Below are 14,494 nucleotides of genomic sequence, written 5' to 3'. Positions count from 1 at the left end.
AATACCCGTCTGTGCCTTCATCTCCACTTTCAGGATCAACTGCAGTAGAACTAAAGCCAGGAACATATGCTGCTCCTATATCCTTCTGCTTATGGAATGACAAAAGCTCAGTAATGCTTGCGGTTCATAAATAAAACATTAGGATGACTCATTTTTATCTCTGGGGAGTCTGAAATTCAGAATTAACAATGAATGCTAAATGTGTTGTCTGAGAAGCTTAATATAACCGTAGCATCATGTGAGGCCTTCAGGATGTAAAATATTTAACACACAGCTGATGGATCAAAACCTTTCCAGTGTAATTCAGTGCTTTGTTGAATCAAAATGTTCCACTCTGAAAGTCAACCTTGGCATAAATTCTTTCGCCAAAAAGAGAGAGATSGTCCCATGTGATATTTATCTGTTGTATTCTTAGAAAAAACTCAAAGAAACGTCTTTGAAGTCGGTACAGAAACTGAAGGATGCAGAGAAGGAACTGAGATACGCCATAAGATACATGAAGGTGAGATCAACTTCATACGCAAGAGGCCGTAATGTTATTTCTGTACAAAGCAACACAACAAAGAGAACTTTAACCTGTCCAGCATTCCGCGGAGGCTGTGGTGGAGGAGAGTGAAAGGATTTTCTCCAAGCTGATTCGATCCATTGAGAAACATAGCGGAGAGGTGAAGGAGATGATCAAATCCCAGGAGAGRCTGCTGGTTGGTCAGGCCGAGGAGATGCTGGAGAAGATCCAGAGGGAGATGGCCGAGCACCGGAGGACCGAGGCCGAGCTGGAGAGGCTGTCTCGCACAGAGGACCACATCCACTTCCTCCAGGTATGAAAGCGGAACTTGTTGCGATTTGATGTGCATAATGGTGATGTCTGGGGGKTTGGGGTCAATGTTCTGMCCARGGACACCTCAACAYCTGGCAGGGTGGAAGCTCACCTCAAATTTACAACTCCTCTAAAGGCAGAAAACTACATCTCCCAACAGAGCTGCATTTCTATGCCAGATTTTTGTCTTCAGAAAGAATAGGTTACAAGTTTTTTTTTCTCAGTTTTAAACAAAGACGTTACTTAAAAACTAACATTTTAGTTTCTGAAAATTCATTTTCAAACTGTAAACTATTAAAGTATTTCAAGATCGTCACAAATTTAATCCCAGTAACTTCCTCGTGCCTGTAAAGGCATCTTCCACATAAACCGGATTGTACTGAACACATTGTTGCCATCTAGTGGTTAAAGTTATGCCCATTTTGCTAAATAGTGTACTAAATGTATACATTTTTTAATCGTTCAATAAAATAAAATTCAAATGAACTTTCTGCTGAAGTCAGCATCTGCATGATTAAAGACAAGGGTTAAGCAGCCAATCGTAAGATCTATCGGAGCAGATTGAACCAGTGAATATTCCTTCTCTGTTGGAAGAGAAGAATATCAAAAGGGGACAATTTTATCATAACCACAGGATTTTTTTCTTCATGTTAGTAGCAGCATATTACACAACTCAACTTCAGACTTGGATAATATTCCTTCCGTCCTGAAAATGGGAATTCAATATGACGTTTGAAAGCTAGTCTGTCATCCTTAACAGAAAATCGGCAGGCTCGGTAAATCCATGYCCTGAACTCTTTTCCCCAGTTAAGACAACCAGACAGTTCAGAAAATAAATGCCAAGCTAAATAAGAGTTAAGATKTACTTACTTTGGTGCTTAAAGTGGAGACAAACTACACATTTTAACTCTCGAATAGCTTCAGCTCCATAGACATTTTCATTACAAATTTAACAATAGTTAAAAATTTTGCATTTAAAAATCAATTATCTTCACACCTCTGCAGAAATGCAAGTCTCTCCATTTTCCCATGAGGACTGTGGAGATGCCCAACACGGATGCTCTCACGTATTTCATGTATAAAACAATGAGAGATGGCCTGGGCGACCTGAACGGAGGTCTGGAGGAAACACTTCAAAGGGAATTCAGCAGAGTTGCTGATAAAGGTATGTCCATTTTAAATATTTACCATCTTGCAGAATTTTGGAATAAACTTTTGTTTTGCATTTCTAGTGAACTCGCTGAAGGAGAGCATCAATCCAAACATCAGTGAAAAGACCAAAGGTGTGGTTCTTCATGAGCGCATGGAGATATTTTCAGATGATTTTGTTGAAATGGCCACTAAGCATCTCTCTCTCTCTCTCTCTCTCTCTCGACAGCTAGAGACGCCGACATTCCTTACACCACAGAACCGAGGAAAAGAGCCGATTTTCTCCAATGTGAGCACAAATGTTTAATTTAATTATGTCTTCTGTAGCCGATAAGATTAATTATGTTCTCTTCTCCAGATTACAACGACTTGACGTTGGACATGAACACGGCCAACTCCTACCTGAGCGTCTCCGACAGCCGGAGGTCAGCGATGACCCGCATAGAGCCGCAGCCCTACCCCGACCACCCGGACCGCTTCACCAGCTGGGCCCAGGTGTTGTGCAGAGCCGGGATAGCGGGCCGATGTTACTGGGAGGTGGAGTGGGCTGGGAGTGGGGGGGTCTCAGTTGGCATCTGCTACAAGAACATGAACAGGATTGGAGGAGGGAGCGACTGCAAACTGGGCCATAACTCCAAATCCTGGAGCTTAGACTGCGTCAACACCACCTGCTCGTTCCAGCACAACAAGGAGAGCGTTGCCATCACGACGCCCTGTGGGAGCCGGATAGGAGTGTATCTGGATTTCAGGGCCGGGACTCTAACGTTCTACAATGTTTCTGATTCAATGATTCTGCTCCATAAGGAGAAGACCACATTCACCCAGCCGGTGTACCCRGGGTTTTGGGTCGGCTTGGGATCCACACTGAAGGTGTGCTCTCTTTAAACTAGAATCCTGCTTTAGTAGCACTTTAGAAGTTGTCTCGTAAATAATTAGGAATATAGGAATAAAAGACAAATTTATGCTCTAGGTTCAGCTTTATTAACCCCACAAGCTGGGAGCAGCATCAACACTTTGGTATTGAAGGTTAGATCTTGTTGAAGGCAGCGACATCTACACTCTGGACCTGCAGAGAAACACACAGTTACTTAGGTCACAAATGTATTGATATGTACATTTTATTTAAAAGAAATAAAGATGAACTTAAAAACAGGGAAAGTTTTCTTTTGTCCTTCCAAGTAATCAGAAAATGTGATTTCACTGAACTACGATATCTGACTAATGAATTAGTCAAAAGCTTTTTTGAAGCTTGCATCTACCCATTCTTTTCAAAAATGATTACAGTTCAAGTTGAAGAATTGAAAAAATTTCCATATTGAATCCCTGTTTTTGTGAAACATCCTCATTCAAGATGTTCCTGCATTTTCTTCAACCATCCAGTCCCTGATAAACTAACCCCACAGCATGATGCTTCCATCACCATGCATCACAGTGGAGATCTTAGCGTTTGCTGTGTCACAGAATTACTCTTTGTTTTCTTCTTGCCTCTTAAAAAAAAAAAAAAAAATCAGATTTGCAGAGAGCATGGCTAAAAGCTGCAGACAGTGGCTGATCTCTGAAAGTTTCTCAAAAACGTTTTATAATCCGTCTTTGCATAATGTTTTCTAAYCAAATTTCTGAGGTTTTCACAGAAAAACTGGATTCATAAAGAAATTTATATTACACACAGCTGGACTATTGGGTAATAAGGCAACTCCTAAAAGCAGTTTCATAGGATTTTATTTAGTTTCTTCTATTTAGAGGAAAGTTTTCTATACTTTAGGTGCCAATTGTTTAGGATATGGATCACAAACATTTAAAAAGACTACTGTATTTCCAGTGAATTTTAATGGAATCCTATTAAAATTCACTGAAGTTTGTGCTTTTAAAGGCCTTCCGTACATATACAAAGAATAAAATCAGATCACCGCAGTGCATAGCTTCATTACAGGGCAGTAGGYAAGATCAAAACATGTGAACAAGCCACAAACAAGGTTAAATATAACTTACATAATCCTCAAACTTGGTGATCTCCTCCTCCAGGATGTCTGTGCCGACCTTGTCATCCTCGACCACACAGTTGATCTGCAGCTTCTTGATGCCRTAGCCGACTGGGACCAGCTTCGAAGCCCCCCACAGGAGCCCGTCCATCTGCACGGAGCGCACACACTCCTCYAGCTTTCCCATGTCGGTCTCATCGTCCCACTGGGTGAAGATCAAGAGCAAATGTCATCAGAACCCTCAGCAGCGTGCATTCGGTGTCCAGAGTGGAGATGTTTGCTTACAGGCTTGACGTCCAGCAGGATGGAGGACTTGGCGATGACGGTGGGTTTCTTTGCTTTCTTGGCGGCGTAGGCTTCCAGTCTCTCCTGCTTGAGGCGTTCGGCCTCCTCATCTTCCTCATCGCTGCCAAACAAGTCTATGTCATCGTCGTCGTCGTCGCCGCCGCCATTCGTCACTTTTACCTGTTTGACTGGAGCTGCTTGTACTGGAGCAGCCTGCACATTTTAAAAAGTAAGGGATAAGAGAAAAAAAGACAAAACTCAGAAACTACTTCCTCTTATTCTACATGCCAATCATAAAAAGATAATATGTTGGGTCAGAAATTTGAATTATGATATCAATWCGTTGTTAAACAACAACAAAAGGGCAGGAGACAGTGGAGTGTTGTTGGATGTACCTTAGCACAGGGGGCAGCTGCCGGTGCAGGGGACTTCTCCAGGAAAGCCACTCTGGACTCCAGCTTCTGCAGAGCTGCCCTCATGTCCTCGACCACTAACATTCAAACAAGATCACATCAACTGCTGGTTTCTTTTCACATGACAAACTCTTAAAGATTATATTTTAAATATGATGGCTAAGCGTGATCAGCCCTAAATGACGAGTAGTTGGACGRAAACACCACACCTATGAGGCAGAGTCAACGTCTGATTAGTTTAAAACGAGGTGAAGGCCAAAGAGGCAAYAAGTYTTTTTGGCGCAATAGCTATGGCCGGCCAGATTTGGCYCRTGAGCCTTGAGCTTGACATTTGTGCATTAGGGGGTCTGGTGTTGTAATTTTTCCTTCACAATGAAATTTTGYCGCCTTTCATTTTATGAGTAAAACATTTACTTGTAAACAAAAACTTGTTTTTCCCCAGAAGTACTGCTCAAACATCAATATGCAGACATTTCATTTGAAATAACAAAGCATCCGATAAGCCAGTCTATTTCTTTTCTTCCCAGCTGTAATGGGTTTCAGCAGATTCTTTGTTAAATGAAATTGGCAGACAGCTGCAAGAGGAGTTAAATTGAGCCAAACCCACAATCATGTTGTGATCATTTTGTTGCACAAATAGATTATAGCCTAAAAGTAGGCAAAAAGTTTCGATATGGGAAAACAACAAAAAACCTTTGTGCAGAGTCTGGTTCTCCAGCTCCAGGCTCTTCATGCGTGTAACCAGCTCCTGGTCTCCTGCTCCATGAGAGGACGTCTGTGGGGACAAAAAAAGAATAACGACGAAAATTGGCACCAAAACTTGCACAGAAAAACGAACAGAGACCTTAAATCTGAAGAGAAGCATGCAAAGGATGGTTTAAAAACAAAATCATGCGCAACTACAAYTGATGACACAAACATGCTTCTGGGTTTCACACAAGATCCATGTAGAGGAGGAAACGGTCTAATAATCCCCACATGCAGATAGCAATGCCTCCCGCTTCAGARAATTTGCCTAAAATGCCAGCGGGCGACCTTTTGTTTCAGAGCAAATAAGACTCAACATTCATTACATTTGAGAAATGAACAGGAAATTTGTCAAGATTCTTGCTTTAATGTCCTCAAAAAGTTTTTGGATTCATAATCAATTGAGGAATSTTTCCAAAAGCCATTATGACTATTGGATATTTGATCCCTGTTGCTTGTCAGATTAAAAGAAGCTGCAACCTGCATGATATTCACAGGCACTGTTACAACTGATCATGTCACCTTCCCAAACAATGGTTTGAAAACACACATACTGACAGGAGGAGGCAGAAAATACAAGAATCCACAACTATCCAGCAGCTGTGGGTCAACTCAGTGTTTCAGTCATGCAGCATTCCTGGGACTGAAAACCAACCTGGATGAGGACAAACTTACATTTCTGTGCCTCGGTTTCTGCTGGCGACCTTTGGCATGCTGCGCCGTTTTCCCCTGCCCCTCCTCCCCCAGCAATACAGAAGAAGTTAAAAAAAAGGCAGGAAAAACTCAGGAGTAGCTAGACAGATGCTGTACGGTTTACATGCGAGGTTCTCAACGTTCATGTTCAATGGTCCAAGTCTGATTTTTAAGCGAGGGTTAAAGGTTCACAACCACTGGGAATAAGACATTCTGCTTTCATAAATGTGCTTATAACTTACATTGTTTGAGTTAAATTGTAGTTCCTTAATTACACCTGAAATATTTACTTGATAACTATTAAGAGGCAAGTATAGCAACTCTACTTAACCTATCAATAATCACATTCAAANTTTCCAAAAGCCATTATGACTATTGGATATTTGATCCCTGTTGCTTGTCAGATTAAAAGAAGCTGCAACCTGCATGATATTCACAGGCACTGTTACAACTGATCATGTCACCTTCCCAAACAATGGTTTGAAAACACACATACTGACAGGAGGAGGCAGAAAATACAAGAATCCACAACTATCCAGCAGCTGTGGGTCAACTCAGTGTTTCAGTCATGCAGCATTCCTGGGACTGAAAACCAACCTGGATGAGGACAAACTTACATTTCTGTGCCTCGGTTTCTGCTGGCGACCTTTGGCATGCTGCGCCGTTTTCCCCTGCCCCTCCTCCCCCAGCAATACAGAAGAAGTTAAAAAAAAGGCAGGAAAAACTCAGGAGTAGCTAGACAGATGCTGTACGGTTTACATGCGAGGTTCTCAACGTTCATGTTCAATGGTCCAAGTCTGATTTTTAAGCGAGGGTTAAAGGTTCACAACCACTGGGAATAAGACATTCTGCTTTCATAAATGTGCTTATAACTTACATTGTTTGAGTTAAATTGTAGTTCCTTAATTACACCTGAAATTTTTACTTGATAACTATTAAGAGGCAAGTATAGCAACTCTRCTTAACCTATCAATAATCACATTCAAAATACTTTGTTGACCAGTATTTTGACCCTCCCACTGCATGTCCTCTGCTCCAAGACTGGGATACCTAGGTCTTATTAGGATAATAATGTTCTAATACTCAACYTATTCATTTGTTTCTAAAGGGTGATCAAACTCAACATAAAGAAGTTACTATACTTGGATCTCACTTTSCTGATGATCTCTGCATAGGGAGATGTTTGCTGAGGTGCAAGGGTGACATTACTTGCCCTCTGTTTTGATATGCCTTGTTGATATTTGTTTAGTTTTTGTTCTAATGAAACAAGTGTGGGTAATGTGCTGGAATGGTGGGCTGTACTGGACTCAGGTCTCTCTCACAGGGCTGTCTGAGCATGCCGTTAAATTGTGGACTTTGAAAATCACTGCAGCTGCATAGCCACAATATTTTGAACAAAKTTTATTACTGAAAGGTAATATTTTGGAACTTTGTRATGCATTTCTAAATTACATTAAAGATGACAATATGGGCTTATTGCTAGCATTTACAAATTTATTTACATTTWATGCACCCAAGTGTTWAGAAYAATTGTAACTACGCTTCAATTTTAAACAGTATTTACCACCTTCAGTGGTAAATACTTTTCAAAGTATATTCACTTGACCTCCACATAACAGCGGGCTCGGCAGATTGAAAACACAATCTCACTGTAACACGGACTCAGTTTGGTGCAGTCCTGGTTAAAACTGCTTGTTCTTCATTCAGTGAAATAACTAGAGGTAGGTAGTCGGTATAGGTTCACATTTTTTGAAGCACTTTTGCATTTCCTGAGGGGGAAGTCAACTACAGTTGCTGATCAGAAAACATTTTAGTAAACTGACTGCTGATTTAAGTTTTCTTACTGCTGCTCTTTTTAAAACCTAAGATCAAAATCCCCAAAGGTACCACCCCATGGACTTTAATGAAACAAAACCCCACCCCACTGTTAACAGGCCTRTGCAGGAAGACGGGAYGGTCTGACAAGCCGAGGCAGCTGCCAAAACCACCTGACCCTTCTCACTTTGACGAGCCGCTTCTAAATCGAGAGCCCAGACTAACATGCAGGCAGGCAGCTGCTGCAGGCTGCCGACCGCTGTGACAGACGGTGATGTAAGCRTTGCCAACACCGGCAGGGATAYGAGTAAGGAAATCTGTGCAGCCTGTGACTGATTTATAAACAACTCRTTGCCAGCAGATTCAGAACACATGAAAGTCCTTTCCTAGCGGGAGTGGGCTTTTAGCGCTAAAGAGGTTGCTACCTGTTGCTGCTGCTGTGTGGTGGGGCCGTTTGCTCCCTCGTAGAAGCGCTTCTCCGCTTCATCGTAGCGGTGTTTGTCGAACCAGATGTTCTCTGCGGCGAGGCACTGCAGTCCACTCATTTTGGTACTGTGACGGAGTTAAAGAAAGAAGGATGAAAACACTTTATAGGCTTATTTGCTTACAGTCAAAGTAAAAAGGGGTTAGTCGCTGTTGCAACAAAGACAGAGGGGGTCGTCAYGGGTTACAACACCATGCAGTTAAAGATGGACTCCATGATGGAATGTGAGGAAGGYGTTCAAAGCTGGAGACATGTTATGTTTATGAAGCCAAAATAAAATAAAATAAAAAGAAATGCATCAAATAGCTGAATGAAGCTAACAAGGTACATCTCCCATTCGTTTGCTGATGGGTTACAACAGCAGGCAGTGACACATTCCTCAAAAAAACAGAGCTGCGTCGTCTGCAAAAACTGGATTAGCAAACAAAAGACTGTCTGCCAGTAAAAACACCACCCACTTTTTTGTCAAACATGTCAAAAGGAAACCCCATTCAGCCAGCCATGTTGGCTGTGGCTCTGGGTCAGTTCGCTCCGCCAGTTTGTACCAATATGCCGTTTCACCTCCTGCTACTTTAATAGCTGTAAATCAGAGCTGCACGATAGATTGCATCAAGTCATCGCAACGTCCCTATTGACTGCAATATTCAGTAAAATGTTAACGTTTGACCAGTTTGATATACTCRCAGACATCTCCACCCTATTTGAGCAATATTGCAGAGATTGTAATACCTGATAAAAAACTAAAAAAAACTAAAAAAACTAAATGACTTCCTGAGGGTAGATATTGTTTACTGGCATCATAGCCACATTTCCTTTCAGCACACCAAGATAGTCAAATATTACTTTAAATCCTCAAAACGGGTACAAATGTTCTCCAGTGGCAATAAATTAAAATCAGTATGAAATGTCCCGCAGTCGACAGTTCAATTTCAAATCCAAGACCAAGTGACCAAAAATTGCAAAACAGAGGAGCGAAATGACCAGCAACTTTAGCTGTATATCGTCATGTTACTTATTATGACCTCAGCAAAAATGACATCCAAATAAAAAGCCAGACAATAATGCAAACAGACAAACAGTTTCCAGAACTACAAAACACAAATCATGTTGCGTTCATTCTCCGTGCGAGAGGTATCATACTTGTCCCATCGTGGCCTGCCTTCGGTCTCGGAGATGCCCCTTTTCCTTGGGTTCGGCCCCCTGCTGCCYTTGCCCCCCTGCTCGGTCTCAGAGGAAGTGCGATTGCGACCTTTACCCAGCTGACGGTGAGGGGTACCGGAGGCCTTCACAGTCGTGACGCCTTGACCTTCATCCCGCGGTTGGTCGTTGTTGCGTCTGGAGTGGAAGGTCAAAGTTCCTTTAGTGCTTGGGYTCCGAGGAGACGACGACAGAGGTCCGTTTCCATTGGAGGCCAGTCGCCGCTGGTAGTCGCCCTCAGCTTGCTCATAGGCTGTGCGGTTGTACCATACCGCCTCGGCCTGCATGCCCTGGAGGATGGGGCTTCGACCGTAGGAGCCACTCGCCTCCACAGAGGAACCCAGATTCTCCTCTTCGGCCCCCGAGCTCTCAGATTGAGACAGATTTGGACGACGTCTCAGCCTCCCAAACTGGACGTTGTCTCCGATGATGATTCCTCGCTCCACGGTGGGAACATTTCCCTGCATGAAGCCCCCAACTGGGGCAGCGCTTTGAGGGACTCCACGTTGTTGATGGTTTTGATCCATTCTTCTGTCAAGGCCGTCTCTTCTTTACTGACTTGTATTTCAAAGGGCAATAAAAATTAAGAACCAACAGATGGAAGCGCAATACAGTGCCATGAAAAACTAACCGGTTATGCTCGTCTGTTGCAAAGAAGTCTTTCAGATCAAACTAATTTTAATGAGGCAAAGATAACCTGTGTAATACAAAAATTGAGCTTTCAAATGATTCTATTAATTAATGAAAAAAATAATAATTCTACCCAAACAACTCYGTGGACCAACGGATGTTCTGGACCACCACGGCAGTTTTGTCTTCTGTGYATTTCTGATTCCAATCAGTTTTTCCTGTCACATTGCTCTCAGATTAGCTGCACATCACATTCAGAGCTGAATGTCTTGTTTTTCTTGGGGGACACCATACACACTGTAATATTAGGCCAAGACAATAAAACATTAAATTTCCCCCATTTATGATTGGAGCGGTCATGACGTCCTTCTGCAAGGACCATGTCACTTAACACACCACATCGGGAAAATCTCTTAAGAGACGTCCGATAACCAGAGGGCGTCGTTAAAGATTTTCAGAGGGGAACAATTAGGACAACAATTGGCATACAAATCTTGTCAAAATCTTAAACCAAAGGCCCATTTCACATTTGCCAAGTAAATGTCTTGATGAACCTCAAGACTTTTGGGAAAATATTTGGTGGACGACAAGACTCTCTGAAGGCCAAGCTTTTAACAGGTTAATTTGTGACCCGTCACAGGTGGTGAAGACGTATAAGACTTGTTTTTGAAAAYGCCCGATGTCAGTTGTTGCAGCCAAAGCACACGCAAACAATTCTATCTAGAAGGAAGTTGCTTTTTACAAGGGGCCAAATGGGTTCTTCTTCATCTTAATGAAATTATTAGCTTTCTGTATTTACTAAGGTTATCTTTGAGACATTTAAATCTGATAATCTGCAGAATTTCAAGTTGGAAAGGAGGAGGAGAAAAAAAAACTTTCACAGCACTGTATTTGTATGAAGTTAGCTTTTTAGTTTGTAAGAGTAAAGCCTGTTAGACTCATAAGGAAAAACTTGTAAAGAAGCAGAAATGGGGGTTAAATGGGGCTGAGATTAATCAGAGATAATGGCATTATTTTCCAAAAGCAAATAATAAAAATAAAAAAGGGCAGCAAAGCTTAAGTCACTCAGGCACTTNGCCGTCTCTTCTTTACTGACTTGTATTTCAAAGGGCAATAAAAATTAAGAACCAACAGATGGAAGCGCAATACAGTGCCATGAAAAACTAACCGGTTATGCTCGTCTGTTGCAAAGAAGTCTTTCAGATCAAACTAATTTTAATGAGGCAAAGATAACCTGTGTAATACAAAAATTGAGCTTTCAAATGATTCTATTAATTAATGAAAAAAATAATAATTCTACCCAAACAACTCYGTGGACCAACGGATGTTCTGGACCACCACGGCAGTTTTGTCTTCTGTGYATTTCTGATTCCAATCAGTTTTTCCTGTCACATTGCTCTCAGATTAGCTGCACATCACATTCAGAGCTGAATGTCTTGTTTTTCTTGGGGGACACCATACACACTGTAATATTAGGCCAAGACAATAAAACATTAAATTTCCCCCATTTATGATTGGAGCGGTCATGACGTCCTTCTGCAAGGACCATGTCACTTAACACACCACATCGGGAAAATCTCTTAAGAGACGTCCGATAACCAGAGGGCGTCGTTAAAGATTTTCAGAGGGGAACAATTAGGACAACAATTGGCATACAAATCTTGTCAAAATCTTAAACCAAAGGCCCATTTCACATTTGCCAAGTAAATGTCTTGATGAACCTCAAGACTTTTGGGAAAATATTTGGTGGACGACAAGACTCTCTGAAGGCCAAGCTTTTAACAGGTTAATTTGTGACCCGTCACAGGTGGTGAAGACGTATAAGACTTGTTTTTGAAAAYGCCCGATGTCAGTTGTTGCAGCCAAAGCACACGCAAACAATTCTATCTAGAAGGAAGTTGCTTTTTACAAGGGGCCAAATGGGTTCTTCTTCATCTTAATGAAATTATTAGCTTTCTGTATTTACTAAGGTTATCTTTGAGACATTTAAATCTGATAATCTGCAGAATTTCAAGTTGGAAAGGAGGAGGAGAAAAAAAAACTTTCACAGCACTGTATTTGTATGAAGTTAGCTTTTTAGTTTGTAAGAGTAAAGCCTGTTAGACTCATAAGGAAAAACTTGTAAAGAAGCAGAAATGGGGGTTAAATGGGGCTGAGATTAATCAGAGATAATGGCATTATTTTCCAAAAGCAAATAATAAAAATAAAAAAGGGCAGCAAAGCTTAARTCACTCAGGCACTTTGGAACAGCTCAAATCACTTCTGGTGTCCCTCAAGTTTTCATCTCGGGCCCTTAATTATATTCAGCACCTCTGGCTTTGGTGTAATAGGAAAAATAAAAAAATAAAAATTACAGACCATCTCTCTAGTCTTCATGACCCCTTTCCACTTTCCTTTTACTTATAAATAATTATTGTGACATCCAATAATACTTAAAAGTAATAAAACTTGACTTAATCATCAATAATTTGCCACTTATTGTATTTATTTTAGTAGTGATTGATCACCAATATGTAGGCTGCAGGTAGAGGAAGATACAGCAGCTGAATTTACTGATGGCMAAAAGAATAACCACAAATTAACCATCATCTCCCATTCATTATAAATACAAAAGATGAGTATTTAATATTTCAGGCCAATAACTACTTTTTTCCCCTAATGAATCTTTTACCAGTGAGTTTTGATAATTTATTTTTTTAAGTTTCAACATAAATTAAAGGACAGAATTACACCAAAACTTTATTACAAACATTATATTCATCTTATTTCTCAAAATGAAAATATGATCCTGGTACTATTTGATTGGTCTTTTAATGCCTTTTTCAGATTGAATTGATTCTGATATCAAACATAGTTAAGTGACACCTTGGAACCAATTGCATTTTACGGAGGCTCCCTCACCATAAAGATCTTATACTGGGCCCCTGGTCCAGTGTAATGGAGTCAAAATTTATTTGAATATTCCTTAAGCAGAACGTTAAACAGAAAACATAAATGGTGTGCAAAAAAAACAAAAAAAAAAACAGTCAGCTTCGTTAGATGTTTTAATAGCTAAGCTTTGTCCAAGCTTACGAACAGCACACTCATTTAAAGCAGTGCATACAGACACTAACTGTACTAGACTTAATCAGTTTTAAGTTTGCTTTRGTTGCAGTGTTTAAAGTTTGCAACCAGGTTGTCAGCATACCGGCTAAAAATAAGCAATTTTAAACCCAAAAACTTACCTCAGGAATCTGGAAAGATGCTAGTAATTGAACATGAGAATGACATGGTTATCATAAACAGGGCGTGTATGCAAGTGYATAGCGGTTTTCCATAACATTATGAAAAATAAGGAAAAAACTTGACCAAGTGTAGTACCTGCAACATTCAAACACCACAAATAAAACTATAAAAATCCATATTGTATTTCCCCTGTAGCTTGTGTCTGGTTTGATTGTAGGCAGCACAAGTTTTTGACAGCGTCACCAACTTGTGTTTGACCACGTGGCGCTGACAAACTTCAAAATCAGGACAGTTCGGTGGTTTAGCAAACAACACCCATTCAGACATTAACGAGGGACGGAAATTTCACTTCGCCACACTTACTTTTGGTTTTATTCGACGTCTTATGGCTTTGAGATTCTTCAACTGCGTGCCGCCACAGCTGTAATCCGACCGTAAAAGAGGACTGGCATTAACGGGAGGCCTGTATTCTTCCGCGGCAGAGGGGAGGACAGTTTGGTCTTCCTACCATTTTATCGATGATTTTTAAAACTTTGATGGAMATTTCTATGTAATATGTTATTGAAAGTAAAATTAAAACGATTTCTAAGAACAGTGGTCATATACAAGATTTAAAAACATATCACATTATTGGTATGATCCATTTTGTGGAAACCTACGATTCCCATGATGCTTCACGACGAAGTACGGAAGTAATAGTACAGATTGAATGGTACAGGTTTTGGTCAACTTGATAATAATTTGTAACTTATCTAAATAGTAAAAAATAAATAAATAAATAAATAAATAAATAAATAAATAAATAAATAAATAAATAAATAAATAAAGCAACGTATGTACTGAATTTCGAAATGTGTGGAACTTGATTTAAGGATTTTCGAGGAACTGAGAGTTACCTGTTTTTGCATTTATCCACTTTTCAACTGACTGAAATATATCCATCCATAACCACAAGCAAAAAGATGTAATACTGCGAGTATGTCTACATAGTGGTGTCTATTATAAATGACATAGTCATTCAGCCCACGCTTGACTGAGTATCAGTGTCCTTTACCAATTT

At 40.5% G+C, this 14,494-nt stretch overlaps 2 protein-coding genes across 6 annotated transcripts in view; one reads left to right on the top strand and one right to left on the bottom strand.

Moving 5' to 3' along the window:
- The window catches only part of LOC103479895 (E3 ubiquitin/ISG15 ligase TRIM25-like), a 13,186-nt gene extending 10,234 nt beyond the window's left edge, over positions 1 to 2,952 (top strand). Inside the window, exons 10-15 of the mRNA XM_017309896.1 lie at positions 416 to 502; positions 585 to 818; positions 1,823 to 1,982; positions 2,050 to 2,100; positions 2,196 to 2,255; positions 2,325 to 2,952. Of these exons, the coding sequence (XP_017165385.1) occupies positions 416 to 502; positions 585 to 818; positions 1,823 to 1,982; positions 2,050 to 2,100; positions 2,196 to 2,255; positions 2,325 to 2,851 (1,119 nt within the window). The 3' untranslated portion in view covers positions 2,852 to 2,952. The remainder of the gene's footprint in view (positions 1 to 415; positions 503 to 584; positions 819 to 1,822; positions 1,983 to 2,049; positions 2,101 to 2,195; positions 2,256 to 2,324) is intronic.
- eef1da (eukaryotic translation elongation factor 1 delta a (guanine nucleotide exchange protein)) lies at positions 2,925 to 13,923 on the bottom strand. 5 transcript variants are annotated; one of them, XM_008434520.1, is made up of 10 exons: positions 13,798 to 13,876; positions 13,434 to 13,453; positions 9,523 to 10,137; positions 8,324 to 8,450; positions 6,701 to 6,763; positions 5,337 to 5,418; positions 4,626 to 4,720; positions 4,231 to 4,443; positions 3,956 to 4,150; positions 2,925 to 3,032 (listed from the first exon to the last, which is right to left on the bottom strand). In XM_008434520.1, exons 3-10 carry the CDS (start codon positions 10,104 to 10,106, stop codon positions 2,994 to 2,996), a joined length of 1,398 nt encoding a protein of 465 aa, XP_008432742.1. In that variant the 5' UTR covers positions 10,107 to 10,137; positions 13,434 to 13,453; positions 13,798 to 13,876; the 3' UTR covers positions 2,925 to 2,993. The 5 variants fall into 5 exon arrangements, with proteins under 5 accessions (XP_008432742.1, XP_008432745.1, XP_008432744.1 ...); XM_008434523.2 differs by lacking the exon at positions 9,523 to 10,137 and having other exon boundaries at positions 13,798 to 13,923; XM_008434522.1 differs by lacking the exon at positions 6,701 to 6,763.
- Positions 13,924 to 14,494: the final 571 nt, after the last annotated feature.

The sequence above is a fragment of the Poecilia reticulata genome, linkage group LG17 (genome assembly GCF_000633615.1).
Source record: "Poecilia reticulata strain Guanapo linkage group LG17, Guppy_female_1.0+MT, whole genome shotgun sequence".
Classification (NCBI taxonomy): domain Eukaryota; kingdom Metazoa; phylum Chordata; class Actinopteri; order Cyprinodontiformes; family Poeciliidae; genus Poecilia; species Poecilia reticulata.
This window is presented reverse-complemented; position numbering and strand designations above follow the sequence as displayed.